Genomic DNA, 15,735 nt, shown 5'->3' on the forward strand with positions numbered 1-15,735 from the left:
GATCGAATCGTGTGGTTACATGTCAATGTGAATGACACAGATTCATGTTAAAGACATTTAAATGCAATTGCTTCGTTTTTAAATTGATAAGGCTTTCGTTTGTTTTGAAAGCACTTTGCGGAAATCCATATGTTGTACTGTGGTTACCTTCACGCTGGTGGGTAGCAGAGGGGGGAAAGCGAGAAAAAAATCGAAGCAAAAAAAGAATTAAGTGAGAGGTCAAAGGAGCTCATTTGGATAAAGTTTCTCCTGTGTCCCGACCAGAGGGAGCTCCGGGAGGTGACGGCAAGTCAAATTCACCGGTAATTACCTCGTGAGTTGTTTGCTGCTTGTTAACCGACTGCAGTTTTGTGCCTGTCGCCCCAGCGGCCGGAAGTCTGCATGAAGCTGCGTCTTCCTCGCAGGCGACGGCGTCGACCCTTTTTTTTTCCTACCTTCGTTTTTTTTTATACCACACTTTTTTTCTCTTTTTTTATTTTTTCTCGGCGCGATGAGCACAGAGTAGCAGCGACGAGAGGACGCAGAGGGAGCGAAGATGTTTGCAGCCAAAGCGAGTCGAGCACATAAATGCGGGGCCTCCGCGTAGCTTTAGCGAACAAAAGGAGAACATTAATGGAGGCAAGTTAGCTTGTTAGCTAGCTGGCTAGCTAGTTAGCGTAGCGCCTGCTAACCGCAGCACGCCAACTGAAACCGCTCATCAAGTTCTTGTCAGCTTTTAAAGTGCAACGTTTACTGCTCATTCACCGGCCAAAGTGTTTTCTCACTAAATGGGCACACAAATCGCTGTACGTTTACCATGTTAGTCAGCTGCTTGTGGCTCAAGACGTTTAATTTGCATTAAGCTAGTAATAGTGGTCACACGGAATGACTTGCTAAGTCCCCAAAGTGCAAAAAAAACCCCAAACAAAACAAAATATGTCAAGCGTTGCATGGTGGTTTGGCACACATGATGGATTTTAATTAAAATCTACGGTGGCCGACAGGGGCAAACAATTGTCTAATACCACAAGCAGACAAATGTGACAGGAAAATGCAGCAATTTTAGGCGTGCCACAAAATCTCGCGAGACATGACAAGAGTTCTCGTTCCAAAAAAAACCCCACCTTGCTTGGGTGGAAGATAAATGAAGTAATTAATCACAATAAAGGAAAATGAGCTGCATAATTTTGCCACACGGAATATATTGCCATTTCCCACCTCCAAACATGCATGAAGAGAGTTCACTCTGTGCATTGGTTTCAGCACTATGGCACATTTGTTCCATAGAGCAACGGCATGAACAGAGTGAGCCCTTTTGTCAGTCATGCAGTCGTTGTCTCGGTGGGTGGAGGCGGGTCCGCTGGCATACACACAGATAGCCGAAGAGTGTACCATAGTAGAAATTAAATTTGTAGTTTGCAATATACAATCATTTTGTTGTATTTTATTATTGTACTTTTCTTAACGGCAATGTTAAAATCTTCTCATTGACCCACCTTATGTATTGTGACAATCCTATGCAATATCAAAAAACGTTTTTTTACTCTACTTATGGACGTTGGTCCCTGTCAGCTACTGTACTACTAACATGTCCTTGCATGCTTGTTCCTCGACAATGTGAACAACGCACACAGGCGTCTAATTCTTGACACGAGCTAAAACTTAAAAAAAATAAAAAAATATTTAGTTCCGATTTATATAAAAAAAAAAGAGGCAGCTAAATAATGCACACAATGGGACACACCTATTCCACCTAGAAAGCCTAAGACTTTAAAAAAATATATTTTCAGTGTGTTCCGATTTATATAAAAAAGAGGCAGCTAAATAATGCACACAATGGGACACACCTATTCCGCCTAGAAAGCCTAAGACTTAAAAAAAAAAAAAATATATTTTCAGTGTGTTCCGATTTATATAAAAAAAAAGAGGCAGCTAAATAATGCACACAATGGGACACACCTATTACGCCTAGAAAGCCTAAGACTTAAAAAAAAAACTATTTTCAGTGTATCCCGATTTATATATAAAAAAAAGAGGCAGCTAAATAATGCACACAATGGGACGCACCTATTCCGCCTAGAAAGCCTAAGACTTTAAAAAACTAAAAAAAATATTTTCAGTGTGTTCCAATTTATATATAAAAAAAAGAGGCAGCTAAATAATGCACACGATGGGACACACCTATTTCACCTAAAAAGCCTAAGACTTAAAAAAAAAGCTATTTTCAGTGTGTTCCGATTTATATAAAAAAGAGGCAGCTAAATAATGTACACAATGGGACGCACCTATTCCGCCTAGAAAGCCTATGACTTAAAAAAAAAAAAAACAATTTTCAGTGTGTTCTGATTTATATATATATATATATAAAAAGAGGCAGCTAAATAATGCGCACAATGGGAAGCACCTATTCCGCCTAGAAAGCCTAAGACTAAAAAAAAAACTATTTTCAGTGTGTTCCGATTTTTGTATATTAAAAAAAAAGAGGCAGCTAAATAATGCACCTATTCCGCCTAGAAAGCCTTCTGAATGAAACCCCCATTTACATCATGTGACCTGCATATTAACCAAGCTACAGCGACATTATTATTGTTATTAAGAACTACGTCACTGGTCACCGTTTTTTTTTCAGAAATGTTTGGGAATGTTTGCTCATGTCTCACATAAGGATTATGAATGATGGCAAATATGTCCTTTACAGGGCGTTATAAGGTCAGAAAAGATGGAAGTCTTGAAAACAAACGTGAGAGTGCATCGCAACAGCGACGACCGCTAGCATTTCCACATGCGGGTTCATGTGCTGGCCATCTTCGCCTGATTTCTTTCACATCCTCTTCCTCGTAATAAAACGTCATAATTCCTCTGCACCGGTCAGTCAGACGGTTAAGTTGTCATGGTTGCTTGGCAACTGGCCGACAAATCAGGCGAGACGTAGGGTTCCCGCCGTCGGTGCAAAGAGGCAACCCTGACACGACTCGAGCAGAGGATACACGGAAAAGAAACAAACTAAGATGCGTGAGGAGGAGGAGGAGGAGGAGGAGGAAGTGTTTTCTAAGTGTGCTGCTTTTTAATTGCAGAAATAATGGACGATTCCCATTTCAACTCATCATACTTTTGGTCTCCCGTCCCCACTGTACAAGGACAGGTAGAGACAACCTTATTGTTGGACTTGTCTTGAAATGCACATGGTGTCGTGGCATGTTCCATGTCCCAGGATTCCCCCCGCCGTTGTTGTCTTGTCGATGCTTAACACTCTGCCACGCTCTGACATGATGTTGGTTTACGACACATTGCGGTCATGTGACTTCTTGGAGGTGCCGCCAGTCACATGATCACGCCCCCGTCCCCTTTCTCATCTCCTTGCGACTTTTTCTTTTCTGCTCTTTGCATCTCACCCTTTTTGTTTGTTCTCTCTCCTCCGTTTGCACCCGCTCCTCCTTGATCTTCCCGTCGCTCATGTCTTTGTCCGCCATCCAATCTTCACCCGCTTCGTCCGATTCACCCCCACTCCTGTCGTCCTCCATCATCCCCCCCCCCCCCCCCCCCCCGACCTGCCCCTCTGCTCACCCCTGCTAGATCGAGAGTGCCATGTTCCTGAACAAAACCAAGGAGCAACTCGGCGCAGAGAAGCCCAACGCTCCGTCGTTCCCTCATCCCTCCGCCCCCTCTCCCCACTACCCCACGGCCGTGCTCGCCGTCCCAGGCTCCGTGGTAGCCAAACAGGAAAGCGGAGGCTCGGCTGCCCCGGGAGGAGGAGGAGCGTCTATGAGTGTCGTCGGGGGACACGTGCACCAGTCGCACACTTCCCAGAACGTCACTGTTGTGCCTGTTCCCTCCACGGGAATTATGACGGCTGGTGAGTGACACCCCTGGTTGTTTACATAAATGCCGACTTCACATGCAAGTGTGGAAAATGGACGTGCGTATGTAAATGAGTGCATGTAAACGTACTAAGTGCACTCAACAGTACGGAAGTGCTCCACTTAAGAGACAGTTTTTGTTTTTTCTGTCAGCGGGCCTGGTCATCACAACCCCCCAAGGCACGCTGGTCCCGACCGCCTCCACCCAGTCTTTTGTGGCTGGACCTCATTCCGCCACCACCATGATCGTGTCTGCGGTGCACCCCTCCAACACAGGTGAGTGTTGAAGGTAAATACCGCTAGTGGAAACCCTGTTGCTGATGTGCTGAGTCCTTTGCAGACAAGAAGAGCGACATAGCGTCCCCTCCACCGACGGTCGGAAAGCGAGGCAGGAAGAGCAAACAGGTGATGAACAGAGCGAACACCGTCCTCCCTCCGGGAAGTGATGCGATAATATTAGCACACCTGGCAGCCACAGGACAGGTTGGTGTCTTTTGTCACATTGTCTTGCACACACTCGGCCGCTGACGTTTACCTTTTTGCCCCCAGCATCATTCCACCGACCCTTACGACCTCTCCAACGATGAGGACGACCATGCCAACAAGGACGGCCCCAAATCTTACAGGTGAGGGAGCGCCTGCCAGTGAGCCAAAGTTTCCTCTGAAAAGGTTTCTCACCCCCCCACTCATCCTCTTCAAGGTGTCGGATGTGCGCAGTGACGTTCTTCAGCAAGTCCGACATGCAGATCCACGCCAAGTCGCACACCGAGGCCAAGCCCCACAAGTGCCCCCACTGCTCCAAGTCCTTTGCCAACTCCAGCTACCTGGCTCAGCACATCCGCATCCACAGCGGGGCCAAACCCTACAGCTGCACCTACTGCCAGAAAGCGTTCAGGCAGCTCAGCCACCTGCAGCAGCACACACGGTACTGGGCCAACCGGGCTTTGCCTTTCTGTGCTTGAGCGACGTGCATGCGCCTGCCTTTGGGTGCATGTCGCCCTGGAGGGAGGGATGGGGAGGGCTTGTGGTTTGAGATGTGCGGCTCTGTTTTTGGAGCCCGTTGACACAGGCGAGCTCCAGTCAACTGCTACAAAATACCACTTTTAATTAGAGATGAACAATATCCTTATTTTTAAACCGATACCTTTCTGCTTCTCCAGACTGATACGATAATGATAACCCATCAGATATCATGGCGTTACTACTACTACTACTGCTACCGCATCATGTCCTATCAGGAGAACCAGAGGATAGAGCGGAGGCAGCCACCTGCTATGGCCCAGCAAAGTGTACTGTATTTGGTCACATTCTCCAAGCAGCCAGTCTGATTCCGCAGAGGTCCTCCGCAAACCTTTTGACGCTGGCGTTTCAGGCGGCTGACAAAGTTTTTTTGTGCACTCAAGCCCCCCCCCCATATGGCAAAACATTTGTTAAACAAGCAGTGACGTTTTGTTTACAAGTGAGCTTAGAAGTTACGACAGGTAACGTCACAGGGAGGCGTAAAAATGCAACGCCTGACTCGCTTACCTCTCACAGCACGGGTAACCTTTTTTAAATGATCACTTACCTGAGCTATTTTTAATGTTGTCGTATTTATCAGTATGATGTCATCATACCAACATAATACCCTGCGGGCTTTTAAGGGCTGATGGGCTCCACGGCCCTCAAAGTTGCATGTGACTTTGCTTGGGGCCGATACTTTCCATAGTACTCGTATCGGAAATCGTTTTCGGTATCAGATCGGAGGTGGGGGACTCCATGTGGATTGGCGGCATCCCTACGCTGAACAGTGAACAGAGAGAGCGAGAGAGGGAGAGACTGAGAGAGCGAGAGAAGCGTGACTGTGCTTGCTTCTGTTTGAGTTCTGTGTTTTCGTAATGTGGACACAGCGCAACGAGCACACTGTCAAACAATCACTTGAACGCATGATTTGGTCTTGAGTTCACTGTGAAGTTTGGTCATGCTCCAAGCTAAAGATCTCTCGCTCTTTTTCTCTCTCTCCCTCCCTCCTTCCCTCTCCCTCCCTCCATGGCGCTGTCCCGCCGCCTCAGCAACCACACTGAGGCCAAGCCCCACAAGTGCCCCCACTGCTCCAAGTCCTTTGCCAACTCCAGCTACCTGGCGCAGCACATCCGCATCCACAGCGGGGCCAAACCCTACAGCTGCACCTACTGCCAGAAAACATTCAGGCAGCTCAGCCACCTGCAGCAGCACACACGGTACAGCAGGAAGCGGGGATGACGCCCCGCCATGGTCCATTTTCACAACATTCAGCCGTGCACGCCCCACAGACTTGAAAGCCAGTCCACTCATGATGTGTAAACTACTGCCGTGCAAACATGCACGCCATCGCAGTGTGCCGACTGAGTGTGTGTGTGACTTTGTGTGTCTTCCAGGATACACACTGGTGACCGGCCGTACAAGTGTAACCATCCCGGATGTGAGAAAGCTTTCACTCAGCTGTCTAATCTGCAGGTAATTCACTTATGGCGGTCGGGTCTGTAACCAATTTACCGCCATAAACGAGGGACGACCGTACTTAGTTTCTCGCCTCTTGTCTGTGTAAGTGATAGGAAGTCTCTTTGCCGAACATTCTGGACGCTTTCCTGATGCCCCGTCTCCTCTCTCGCCCCTTTCCCAGTCTCACCGTCGGCAGCACAACAAGGACAAGCCATACAAGTGCCACAACTGCAACCGTGGCTACACGGACGCCGCCAGCCTGGAGGTGCACCTGTCCACGCACACCGTCAAACACGCCAAGCTCTTCTCCTGCGGCCTCTGCAACCGCTCCTATACCTCGGAGACGTACCTCATGAAGCACATGAGGAAGCACAACCCCGACACGCAGACGGCAGCGGCCCAGCTGGGCTCAGTGGGCGGCGGCCGGGGGGGCCGGGGCCGCGGCAGAGGGCGAGGTGGGGGAGCTCGAGGGGGCCCGCTCCAAGGACAGGCCAACCCGAACAACCAGAACCCCGGCCCCCCCGGCAGCTACCAGCAGGCGGCGGAGGCGGTGATCCCGTGTCCCTTTGACCTCCACCAGTACAAGACAGTGGCCGCCAGCGAGATCCAGTACAAGCCCGTCACGGTGGCCGACCTTCCCGTGACCCACAAAGACCTCTGCCTCACCGTCTCCACGTCCGCCATCCAAGTGGAACACATGAACTCGTAGGCTGCACCTTCCCAACGCGTGTGAGGTTAAGACCGATTACGTCTGTGTAAAAAAAGATAGTATTTAAAATGTAGTCTGGAATATTCTCCTCCTGGAGTACAAGCGCTGACTTCCAACACACTCCAAGAAGGGCCCGGTCACGTGCAAAGACACGGGTTCAGCGCTTTCAAGTCGTCCTTGGAAGAAGCTTTAATGCAGAGCGCCGCCTCAACATCCTGATCCTGCTCGAGGACCACGTTTCTCCTTCCTGCAGAGACAGGAAGTGGTTTCTAATCCAACATGAGGGCGCAGACTTTTTCCCCACGAGAAAGAGCAGGGGCTTTGTCCACAGGAGCACGGATATTTTAGGAAGGCGTTTATTTATCATTTATTCGGGCTTGTTGTCCATATGCAAACACTGCTTATTGGCTCTAAAAAGTTTCCAAAACTGCGGCTCTAGTGTTTGTATATGGACGGGTAAAACGGAGCGCTTTGTCTTGTGGTTGTAAGAAGTCCACAACATTATCTTTTGTTTTTTAACCTTATTTAACAACAAAAGTTATTGACTTCGATTTACACTCCACTCAAAGATAACGTCATTGTACACTGAATATATCACCATAAAATTAGGGATGTTCCGATCAGGGTTTATGCTGCGCATTCCCATACCAAGCTGCCGCTACAGATACATTTTTCAACTGATTTATACAGTTGGCCGGGGCCGCCTTCAGACAATTCCAAGTGAATCTGGGAAATAGGTCATTTTTAATTGATTAATTAATTTATTATGATTTTTTGCCTTAATTTTTGCACTTTTGACACAAACCTGAATTTCATTTGATGCGTGTTTTGGAGTAATATGAATACATGGCAAATAAATTGTTAATTTATTTTTTAGAATAAATCAGAATAAGATAATACACAACTTCATTATAAGTACACATAATTAGATTATAACTACAAGACATAATAAATAATCACAGCAAAATTGTTCATTGATACTTGAAAAAGTTAGTACGTACCTCATGAACGTGATATCCATTTTCCCATGGGACAAAAACAAGCTCCAAACTAACCCTGTTTGCTTTAAAAATGAAATGTCACGGTGGGCAAATGTCACATTTAGCGTCCCAATGACCAGACGGGTTGGATAACGCAAGCTAGCTAGCTGCTTGAGTGGAAAATTGCTAGATGGTGATCGATGACCAATTGATCGAAGCATTCATTCATTTTCTACCGCTTATCCTCACAAGGGCCGCGGGGGATGCTGGAGCCTATCCCAGCTGTATTAGGGCGAGAGGCGGGGTACACCCTGGACTGGTGGCCAGCCAATCACAGGGCACATATAGACAAACAACCATTCACACTCACATTCATACCTATGGACAATTTGGAGTGGCCAGTTATCTTGGCATGTTTTTGGAATGTGGGAGGAAACCGGAGTACCCGGAGAAAACCCACGCATGCACGGGGAGCACATGAGATGACCAAGGGTGGGATTGAACTCGGGTTTCCTAGCTGTGAGGTCTGCGCGCTAACCACTCGTCCACCGTGCAGCCCTGATCGGCGCATCCCTACATTAAAAAATTCGATTTTTTTCTACAAAAAAACACCAGGGTGGGGAAACTACCTTTTTAAAAAATATCCGTATTGGTGTGGACACGGCCTTAATCCTGCTCTGAGCAGGTACAAAGACCACCAGGCGATGACGGCGGAGGATGAGGAGGAGAATCACAGACTATTTGACCCCTCACACGGCAAAGGCTGGAGCTGGGACAGTCAAAGTATTGAAAGCGAGCGCTCGATGTGTCGGGTGGGGCGGTAAACTAAGCACTTGATGAAGCTTGTACTTCACCTTCTATGTTTGTCATCTGTACTTTTTTAATATACCACATGTACGTATTTTTCTACCAACAGAGTGTGAGGAATCGAGCTGGTGTGTGAATGGGAGAGAGAGAGAGAGAGAGAGAGAGAACTGCCTTTCTGCCCCCCACCCCTTTTTTTTTGGTTACTAACAAAGCGTTAATGATCCTCCAATGAGCAACTCCGGGCCCCCTATGGAGCATTGACAGCCAGTTGCTGGAGGAATAATGATTGTATGATAAAATGGCTGACAGGTACTGTTATTAATCTTTTTCATACATATTATTACTTCTTTCATTTCAACTGCATTGCAAATGTTACCCTCCTAGTTATCGCTCTTTAAAGGCATTATTATGTGGCAGTATGCTGTACATAAAATAGTTTCTGAAAAAGGGAAGCATGTCTTCAGAAAAGCATTTTTTTTTTAAAAAAAGCCTCCACCTGAAAAAGTACTTCAAAGGAGCATAACCAAAAAGTCAGACGATAGGGGAAAATATCGTTATTTTTAAGTGGTATTAGTGATATTCACTCAAATGATGGACTGAAATCATCAGCAATGATTGATATTCAAGGAAAAGTGCACATTTTTGGGGATAATTTTGCCCATCATCCACAATCCTTAGGTGAGACATGAACACACTATACGTTCTAAAGATATCAAAACAGGTAAAAAGGCAGCCAGTAATGGGCGTAGTGGAATGCACATATTCATTCTATAAAAAAAACCCTCTCAAAATACATAATGTGACCTGCATATTAACCAAGCTACAGCAACATTAATATTGTTATTATCATTGTTACACCCAAGAACTACATTATCGATGTAGTGACATCTTGCCGTACCACACCGGCTAGCGACTAGCGACTAGCTTCCCCACACAGTCACTCCTAATGCCTCAGTCCGTTAGTGAAAGGAAATGCTACTCTACATATTGACGTGTTTTGTTTTTGAGTTTGGAAGAGCTAACTTTAGATGTAGCGTTCCTTTCCATGTTGCATTAATGCACCCAGGAAGGAAGTTCCACTATTGCTTAAAATTACCAAAATACATTTTTAAGTATTACATTTTATCGTGAATGTGCCTGTTAATATAAGCTCACAGCACGGATATAAAACCAAAAAAACGTTGTTGGAGGTTTCTTGGAGGGCATTATAGTTGAAATAAGTGTATCCAATGGCATGCATTTAGCTCCCTCATGCTAACTGTTTTTCTTCTTTAAATCCACAGAAAAGAGAAAGAAGTGTTTAAGTCTCTCATAAGGATTTGGATTCCATATCAAATTCCCCCCAAAGTGCACTCTTCCTTAAAATGTAAATACAACTCTGTTGCCCCAGGACGCTTTTAGTCCACAAGCTGTGTCGACTCATGTGGAAGGCTGTTGTGTGTTTTCCTCCATGTATCCATTATGTCTTGTTAGGGAATATTATTCATCTCAGACTAGCCAAACCATGAATGAGCAGTGCTACTCTGTTGCATACTCCACGCTCACCTGATCAGACTGTTTGTTCCTTACGGAGAATAAAGTTGGCAAACAGGTTTTGTATGAAAAACTGCAAGCTTTACTTTCTTGTTATTGTGCTCCTTTTGAGTAGGATTACCCTCAGAAGTGTGTTGATTTTGCAGATAATTCTCGGAAAAAAAGAAGGGCCTGTATTTAGCCATTTTTGTCCCGTTCCGGCTGCTCCCGTTTAGTTTCCTTAAATTCCATTTAAAAACAAGTAATTTCTCCGATTAAAATTGTACTGTAGTGATGTGTGGATCGATACTGAAACATCGATACTTTCGATACTAGCTCTCCATGCACTCAAATGGGTTGTCAAATCAATATATCTGAAGTCATTTTGTGTCATGTTTGTCTCTCTGAGACGTTTGCTGAAACGAAGACCGATCGTAAACAGAGTCACGTGTGAAGCTTTTATTCTTATAGTGGTTCTTAATCTTTTATTTATTTTATATTGTTTAAAATACAATTTTCACATATTCATATGATTCTGTCCCGTTTTTTTATTTTACTGTACATTACCTCATAGAGTATTTACAAAGTTTACTTCTTATGCCCATTTCCGCCCGCGCGGTGTGTTCCGGTGTGCTTTACAAACAGCCGTGAAAAGCTGAGGCGTGGTTAAACTCCGGCACAGCCAATCAGGGCATCCCCTCTCCGGCGCCTAGCAATTTCAAATTTTCAACGGGCGGAGACGACGGCTTGAGCAGACCACAATACATTTCAACTCCATACAAAAGGTATTTATTTTGAAAAAAAAAACAACAATATTTTAACCTTGCTAGTCGCTAGTAAGGACGCTTAGTCTCGCGATATGGAAGAATAGAATAATTATTTGACGACGGCTTGTTTACTATTTAAGCCCAGTGGATCATGTCCCGCCTGCCAGTCATGTCGAACAAGCGGGTCCTCGCTAGCAGCTCGGAGAACGCTCCGGACTCTCAGCCTATTCAGGTAAAATAAAATAAAATAAAAAAACATTTATTGACGTTTATTGTCGTTGGACTTTCCATCGCGGCTCATTCCCTATTGATTTGACCCATGTTGTCTTGTCCCTGCAGAAAAGGTTCCGTAAGGACCCAGACCCCATGAAACCACAAGCTGCTGCCACAATCATTGGCACCAGGCGGGCACCTGCGGCAGCAACCGGGCCTCCAGTTTGTAAGTCACTCCAAAGTCTACACCACCGCCCGGCTCTTTGATGTATGTTTTGAGACATAGACATTATTATAATAAGAGAGCAAAGAGTCGTGAATTCATTCCATATTTTTATGGACTACATAATTTATTGTCACGCTAAAAAGGGAGGCATACATTACTTGTAAATAGATGTTTCCTAGTCCAAAGTGTGATCTTCACTCTGTACTCTACAGCTAAGCCGATACGAGGTCCCAGGGCTGCTACTGTTGCCATGGGTCCTTCAAGGGGTAAGTAAGATGGCGTGGTGGTCAAGTGGGTGTCCTCTGGCCCTCTTAAAGATGAATACATTCTGTTTGTTCTGCCCCCTCCCAGGCGTCCTCAAAGAGTCTGCATCTTCAAATGTAGCAAAGGGAGGGAACAAGGTACCAGGTGTCACATCAACTGCCACCAAAGCAGGTAATGGCGGCTCTCGCAGGCAGCCGTGGGACCTGAAGGGCAAGGTCAGCGACATGGAGGTGAAGATCCAAAACTACCAGAGCAAGGTGAAATCTGTCAACCAGGAGAACGAGGACCTGAAGGGATCCGTGGCTAAGTGTCGCTCCAGAGCGGTCGAAATGGATCGAGAGCTTTCCAAACTGAGGAGCCTGATCAGGTGAGGCTGGCGGCGTCCCTGACGAGTCACAGCGGGGTTGCTTTCACGTCCCTTAAATGTCTCCGTTCGCTTGCTCCCCCAGCACCCAAGAAGAGAAGCTGCAGGCCCTCCTGGGTGTCCAGGACGAGCTAGAGAAGGTGTCCGGCGAGAAGAACACTCTGCAGAAAGCGGTCGCCAACCTGGAGAGCCAATACAAGGTCATGGAGACGCTGCGGGACACTCAAGAGACGGAGTTGCAGACTCTCAAGGTGAGGCCTGGATAGAAGCCTTGGCGGGGTAAGAATGGTGCTCATCAGATGTTTGACCTCTCTTCCTCTCCAGATGACTCTCTCCGTCAAGGAGTCCACTCTGGCGCGCCTGCAGGTGAGCCTCCGGGACGCCGAGGAGAATGTCTGCTCTCTCAAGAACACCGTGGCCCAGCAGAGGGATGACCTTCACGCGGGGGAGATGGAGCGCCGACGCCTCCACAACACCATCCAGGAGCTCAAGGCGAGTGGCCAATAGTGGGCGGGAGTTTGGGGGCGAGGGGGGTGGGTCAGCTGTCATTTTAGAAGAATAAAGTCAAAATAAGAGGAAGAAGCCATATTGTAACATTCTTATTCTGCAAGCTAATTTTCAGCCATGGTTTTTCATATTACTTTTACAAATGTATTTTTTCTTTAATATTTAAACCCTATGCAACAAAAATGATGTTATTTTTCCTCATAATATTGTGATTTTACCGTATTTTCTGGACTATAAGTTGCCCCAGAGTATTAGTTCCACAAGACCAGAAATGCATAATTAGGTAGAAAAAAAAAACATACATAAGTCGCATTTTTTGCAGGTAATTAATTTTGCAAACTACTTGACCAAAACAGACATTACGTCCTCTAAGTTCTAACAAGTTCAAGTTCTAACAATAAAAAAATAGAGGAGGCTGAATAGGTGTAAGATATGCTAACACAATGGTTATTCAGCTACACAAAACATAAACAGAAAAGGTGTCCAGTGTTTATGTAACAAACAGTTTTTTCATTTATAAGTCGCTCTGGAGTATAAGTTGCAGGAACAGCCAACCTATGAAAAAAAAAGTGCGACTTATATTCATGAAAATACGGTATTCCCATAAAATTGCGCCTTTTTTCTCTCTGGGTAGTCTCTCTTTTTAAAGTTTGACAAGAAAACTTCCCTCTTGCAGGGAAACATCAGAGTCTTCTGCAGAGTGCGCCCCCTGGTGGGCGGAGGCCTCAGCAATCACATCCAGCTGCCCCCTGCCAACAACAAGGCCATCACGCTGGCCAAAAATGAGGAGGTGAGGTTTCCCCCGCCTGCTTAGCCGCCATTCATTTTGGATGTTGACACCCATCCCATCCCGTTCCAGTCTCACACAGGAAGGAATGCTGAGACTCAGAAAAATTACAACTTCAGTTTCGACCACGTCTTTGGTCCCCAGGCTTCTCAGCAGGAGGTAACCGCAAAGGAACCAAAAACTTGTGCCCTTTTTTTCCTTTATTTTTTTTAAAATTCAACTTCCTGTCCGCTAGATCTTCGAGGAGATCTCACTTCTAGTGCAGTCGGCGCTGGACGGCTACAACGTCTGCTGCTTTGCCTACGGCCAGACTGGAAGCGGGAAGACTTACACCATGGAGGGGGCGGAGTTCGACGAGACCCGCGGGGTCATCCCCAGAGCCGTGCAGCAGATATTCCGAGCGGCGGACAAACTGGCAGCGCAAGGCTGGGAGGTTGGTCAGACTACTTTGCAGCGTGATTCTATTGTTGTCAGTTCCATCAGGAAGAACATCCGACTCCATCTTGGCTGTTTTGGTGTCACTATAGCAGCAACGTAGTTCTTGGGAGTCAAAAATAAAAATATCTTTACAATACTCAGAAAAGAGATGGGTTACGTCTCACAAGGATTGTGAATGAAGGGCAACCCCCCCCCCCAAAAAAAAAAAAGTACACTGAACCGTTTCAATGAACATCTGGCAGTTCACGTTCACGGCGAGCTTTGTGGAAATCTACAACGAGACCCTGCGAGACCTCCTCTACACGGGCAAGGCCAGCAAGAGGCCCGAGCACGAGATCCACAAGTCTGCCAACGAGGTGACCGTCACCAACCTGACCTACCAAAAAGTCACCAACGAGGACCAGGTATGACCCGCTCACTGGTCCTGAAGGCTATGTGCGCCACAAGGTGACAGTTGGGACTGATGTTCGTCTCTCTGGGCGCTCCCCGCTCCCTCAGGTCCTCGGCTTGATCGCCTTGGCCAATCAGAACCGTTCCACGGCTCAGACGGCCCAAAACGACCGCTCGTCTCGTTCCCACTCGGTCTTCCAGCTGGACATCGAAGGAGCGAACGCAGGCAGGGATGTCAAATGCAAATGTAGGTGCTTTCTTCTTTCTCTGTCCTTGTTTGGAAATCCGCATCATGTCCGCTTCGTCCGCAGCAACGCTGTCCCTGGTGGACCTGGCTGGTAGCGAGCGGATGGTGAAGAGCCAGTCTCAGGGTGAGCGCTTCAAGGAGATGACGGCCATCAACGGATCCCTGTCTAACCTGGGCATCGTCATCACCGCTCTGGCCAAGAAGGTCCCGCCTACGACTTAACCGACTACCGGGTGCACGCCTCCATCCGGCCGGACTGTGGCATTGACTTGTGGTGCTTTTTGTGTTTTGCAGGATAACTTCATCCCTTACAGGAACTCCAAGCTCACTTACCTCCTGCAGGGATGCCTGGGTGGCAACAGCAAAACGTGAGTTGGAAAGTGGGGGAAATTCGCAGGATAAAGTTGGAATATTTTGAGGAGAAAAAGATGTTCTTAGTCGGTATATTACAAAAAATTAGCATTAAAAAAAAGAGCAATGCCCTAAACATATTTGTTTTAGTCCCCTTTTTTGTTAATGCACAATTTTTAGCCACCAATAGATCGTAGTCCTGTTCCAGTCCCCCATTCATTTGCATCGATGTTTTTGCGCCCCAGTAGTTGAAACTACCGCATGTGTGTGTTGATGCCCCGCACTAAAGCGTCTTGTTCCCCCTTCTTCCCCGCCAGTCTGATGTTTGTCAACATTTCCCCTGAACCGGCCAGTTTCGGGGAAACGCTCAACTCTTTGAGGTTCGCCAGCAAGGTGAGACTCCGCCATGTTTCCTGGACGACCACCACCACCACTACCTTTTTGGATATCAACTATCTCTCTCGCTCTCTCAGGTCAACGACTGTGTGATTGGCACGGCAAGTGTCAACAGGAAGTAGACGCAAGGTCACCACCTCCTCTGCATCCCTCACCCTGCGCGACCATGCCACCTTTTCCTTTTAAATAATACAAATGCTTGCTTTCCATTTTTTTCCTTTTAAAAATAAACAATGAAACCACTTTCCTATTATTGCAATGATTATATGCTTTGTTGGGTGAGAACTTATTGATCACAATGCTGTTAGACTTAGGCGTTAACAAAGACGATGCTGTGTACATTTGAAGATGTAATTGGCTTTTCTTCTATGTTTGTCATTACATGTATTTTTGACAACGCCCGTCAGAGTGGAGTGTTTCTTTTGCCGTAGTATGTCCTGGTTTAATTAGAATCGGTATTTAAATCCTGCTTGTCAACATT

The 15,735-nt window shown here is 46.5% G+C and overlaps 2 protein-coding genes across 4 annotated transcripts; both read left to right on the plus strand.

Annotated features, from left to right (window-relative positions):
- The first annotated feature begins 91 nt into the window (after window positions 1-91).
- On the plus strand, window positions 92-10,767 carry znf384a (zinc finger protein 384 a). 3 transcript variants are annotated; one of them, XM_058047336.1, is made up of 10 exons: window positions 108-302; window positions 3,054-3,121; window positions 3,553-3,832; window positions 3,990-4,112; window positions 4,177-4,319; window positions 4,386-4,462; window positions 4,537-4,761; window positions 5,888-6,055; window positions 6,233-6,311; window positions 6,478-10,766. In XM_058047336.1, the coding sequence occupies exons 2-10, from the start codon at window positions 3,059-3,061 to the stop codon at window positions 7,003-7,005; spliced, it is 1,686 nt and encodes a 561-aa protein (XP_057903319.1). In that variant the 5' UTR covers window positions 108-302; window positions 3,054-3,058; the 3' UTR covers window positions 7,006-10,766. The 3 variants fall into 3 exon arrangements, with proteins under 3 accessions (XP_057903320.1, XP_057903319.1, XP_057903321.1); XM_058047337.1 differs by lacking the exon at window positions 3,054-3,121 and having other exon boundaries at window positions 92-302; window positions 6,478-10,767; XM_058047338.1 differs by lacking the exon at window positions 5,888-6,055.
- A 223-nt stretch (window positions 10,768-10,990) lies between these two features.
- On the plus strand, window positions 10,991-15,660 carry kifc1 (kinesin family member C1). Its single transcript, XM_058047248.1, has 16 exons — window positions 10,991-11,089; window positions 11,212-11,303; window positions 11,411-11,510; window positions 11,723-11,776; window positions 11,862-12,141; window positions 12,224-12,389; window positions 12,463-12,630; window positions 13,322-13,435; window positions 13,505-13,591; window positions 13,668-13,865; window positions 14,113-14,274; window positions 14,369-14,507; window positions 14,572-14,711; window positions 14,802-14,875; window positions 15,176-15,251; window positions 15,332-15,660. Exons 2-16 carry the CDS (start codon window positions 11,223-11,225, stop codon window positions 15,374-15,376), a joined length of 1,884 nt encoding a protein of 627 aa, XP_057903231.1. The 5' UTR covers window positions 10,991-11,089; window positions 11,212-11,222; the 3' UTR covers window positions 15,377-15,660.
- The last annotated feature ends 75 nt before the right edge of the window (window positions 15,661-15,735 follow it).

Source organism: Doryrhamphus excisus, chromosome 14, assembly GCF_030265055.1.
Source record: "Doryrhamphus excisus isolate RoL2022-K1 chromosome 14, RoL_Dexc_1.0, whole genome shotgun sequence".
Lineage (NCBI taxonomy): Eukaryota > Metazoa > Chordata > Actinopteri > Syngnathiformes > Syngnathidae > Doryrhamphus > Doryrhamphus excisus.